Here is a 2,487-nt window from a genome sequence, read left to right as displayed (position 1 = left end):
ATTAATCATATTTCTACTTCCATTACTTTAATTATTTGGTTTATTAGATTTCTTTATTATTCAACAATTCTTGAAAATAATTACTTAATCACTTAAAAAATTGCTTATAATATTAAACTTTACAATATTAATTTTTTTCAGCTTGGAACAAAATTGTGGACCTTCGATGATCATTCATATATTCTAAGAACTCACGCTGATTCGTGTCACCGAAAAGTACTCGTTGAAACGAGCACAATGGCGACCATGGGGGTAACGGTGTTTTGTAATAGAGTACAGATAAGCGGCAATGATCAAGAACAATTGATGTTGCTGCGAACGTTACAAGATAATGAGAACAATATCATTGGTAATCAATCAACATTGGCAGTCCCAAAAAATAACACTAGCAGTAACGCGACGAACTCTACGACGGTGTTACCCCCGTACGATCCTACCCGATTGAAAAAACACGGCAAAAATGGACAACCACCTCCTGTAGCTGTTGCTCGAAGAAACGCCAGGGAAAGGAATCGCGTGAAACAAGTAAACAATGGATTTGCGACTTTGCGACAACACATTCCGAGTCACATTGCTGCAGGTTACGGCGACAGGGGTAAAAAGTTGTCGAAGGTAGAAACTCTTAGGATGGCTGTCGAGTACATCAGAGGCCTTCAGAGGCTCTTGGCAGAAGCTGACGGTGTTGAATATGACTCCAAGACTGTCAGTATACAGTGCGCTCCTTCTCCAACTAGCAGCGTCATCTCTTCGACTCATAACGGCTCTGGCGAGAGACTTGTTCTTGAGGACGATGTATTAGCCGCAGAAGATGATGAGAGGGAACAACTGGACGAAGAAGAAGATGAGAATGCTGCCAAATCAAAAATTATATTATCCAGGTAAATTCTGAATGTTCAATTAAAAGAATAGTTGGAAGAAGAGAAAGAGAGAGATTGAATAGAAATTTAATTTAGAACAAAATACGTGATTCTATTTTACTTCATAAAATTATTATAGATAAAATTATATCCCAGCAAATTAAATAAATATAATTGTTATATAACATAGATTTAAAATATATACATTTATGTACCTATATGTTATATAGCCATTATCTGCGTTTGCTGGAATTAATTATAACTTAATAATACAATTAAGTATAAAATTGAATGTGAAAGTAAGTGTCTTTATGTCTTTATTTAATCATATTGATTTTACTCCTTTTTTTCCTCGTAGACTATCTCCTAACCGAACTGCTATTCCATCCCCACGTGACTACTACGCATCTTCAGCAGGAGACGAAGAAAACTTAGAACCACGAACTATAACCGGTGGACAAAATTTCTCTAGATTATCGCCAAATTCGGTGGCCTCGCCACCCTCGGAATATTATGCTCAGAATGAGGAGAACTTAGAACCGCAGATTCTATCGCCCTACAGCGGTGCCGGAGACAGCGAAGAGGGTACGACGACTGTCTACGCAACTAGCCCGGAGACCTTCTCCGGAGCCCTCTACTATAAACAAGAGATCACTGAGACGGGGGAATTCATGGATGTAGTCAGCTGGTGGGAACAGGAACAGGGAAGACTCGTCCATCAACAGCACACGCAACGGCTGACGCACGTGTAACCATAGGTAAGTTCCCGACGAGTTTAACTCAAGTTGCGTGTTCAAAAATTGGGAGAGAGTCTGAAGTCCAATGACAATTACAGAAAAACTCGCTATTACATAATATATTATTTTATCATAAAAATTATTTAATGAAAAATCTTTTATTTTTATATTATCGCGATATATCTTTTATTTTATATTTTTGTCAATCTTGAGTGAATGAAGGAGTAATTATTTAATAATAGAGATTGCTCAGTTTCGACAGACAATATAAGTTTTTTGCACAAAAACTTTTGCACGAACATGATAAAGAGGTTCATTCGAGTGTCACGAGTTGCATGTTCGATGCATTCAGGATGTACACGTGATACCCGCGTCGCGGAAATGCCGCCAAGTGGAAACTTGTGTTCGTTCTGAACACGTGCTACGTCGGTGTCGAGCCCGAAAATAAACTTTACGCATCGAACCACTTTGCGAAGTACGTGCCGACATGACACTTGGATGTCTCTCCTATGTTTTTTGTCTCATCGAGAACCCTCTCCTTTAAAGAAACTTTATACCGACAAAGAGCATATTATTGTCCTAACGAGACTAGAAAATTATTATAATACTTTAATAATTTATAAAAATGTTATAGCTTCTATTTGATATTTATCATTTATAATTTTTATTTATTATCTTTATTTATTATTATTTATTATTTTTTCCTCGGTATAGTGATAACAAAGAACTTTCTTGAAAGATATTACTTCTAGAATTATTTATAAAAAGGTTATTTTATATTTCAGTAGTGATCAAGATTTTTCCTGAAAAAATTCGAATTAATTTAGTTTTGCAATTCTTAGTCAGTTTCGTTTCTCTATCGTATTTGTGATCAAAACTTCGTACATCGAAGG

At 36.3% G+C, this 2,487-nt stretch overlaps 1 protein-coding gene across 1 annotated transcript; it reads left to right on the top strand.

Annotated features, from left to right (window-relative positions):
* Window positions 1-237: 237 nt before the first annotated feature.
* On the top strand, window positions 238-1,609 carry LOC105617518. The gene is made up of 2 exons (XM_012199073.1): window positions 238-878; window positions 1,216-1,609. The coding sequence occupies exons 1-2, from the start codon at window positions 238-240 to the stop codon at window positions 1,607-1,609; spliced, it is 1,035 nt and encodes a 344-aa protein (XP_012054463.1).
* Window positions 1,610-2,487: the final 878 nt, after the last annotated feature.

The sequence above is a fragment of the Atta cephalotes genome (assembly GCF_000143395.1).
Source record: "Atta cephalotes unplaced genomic scaffold scaffold00013, whole genome shotgun sequence".
Classification (NCBI taxonomy): Eukaryota; Metazoa; Arthropoda; class Insecta; order Hymenoptera; family Formicidae; genus Atta; species Atta cephalotes.
Note: the sequence above shows the minus strand (reverse complement) of the source record. Positions and strands in the feature narration are given on the sequence as shown.

Bases quoted from the DNA above. Each gene is read 5' to 3' on its own strand.
- LOC105617518 (XM_012199073.1), top strand. From the start codon at position 238: ATGGCGACCATGGGGGTAACGGTGTTTTGTAATAGAGTACAGATAAGC. The intron at 879-1,215 runs GTAAATTCTGAA...TTTTCCTCGTAG, and splicing joins TCAAAAATTATATTATCCAG to ACTATCTCCTAACCGAACTG.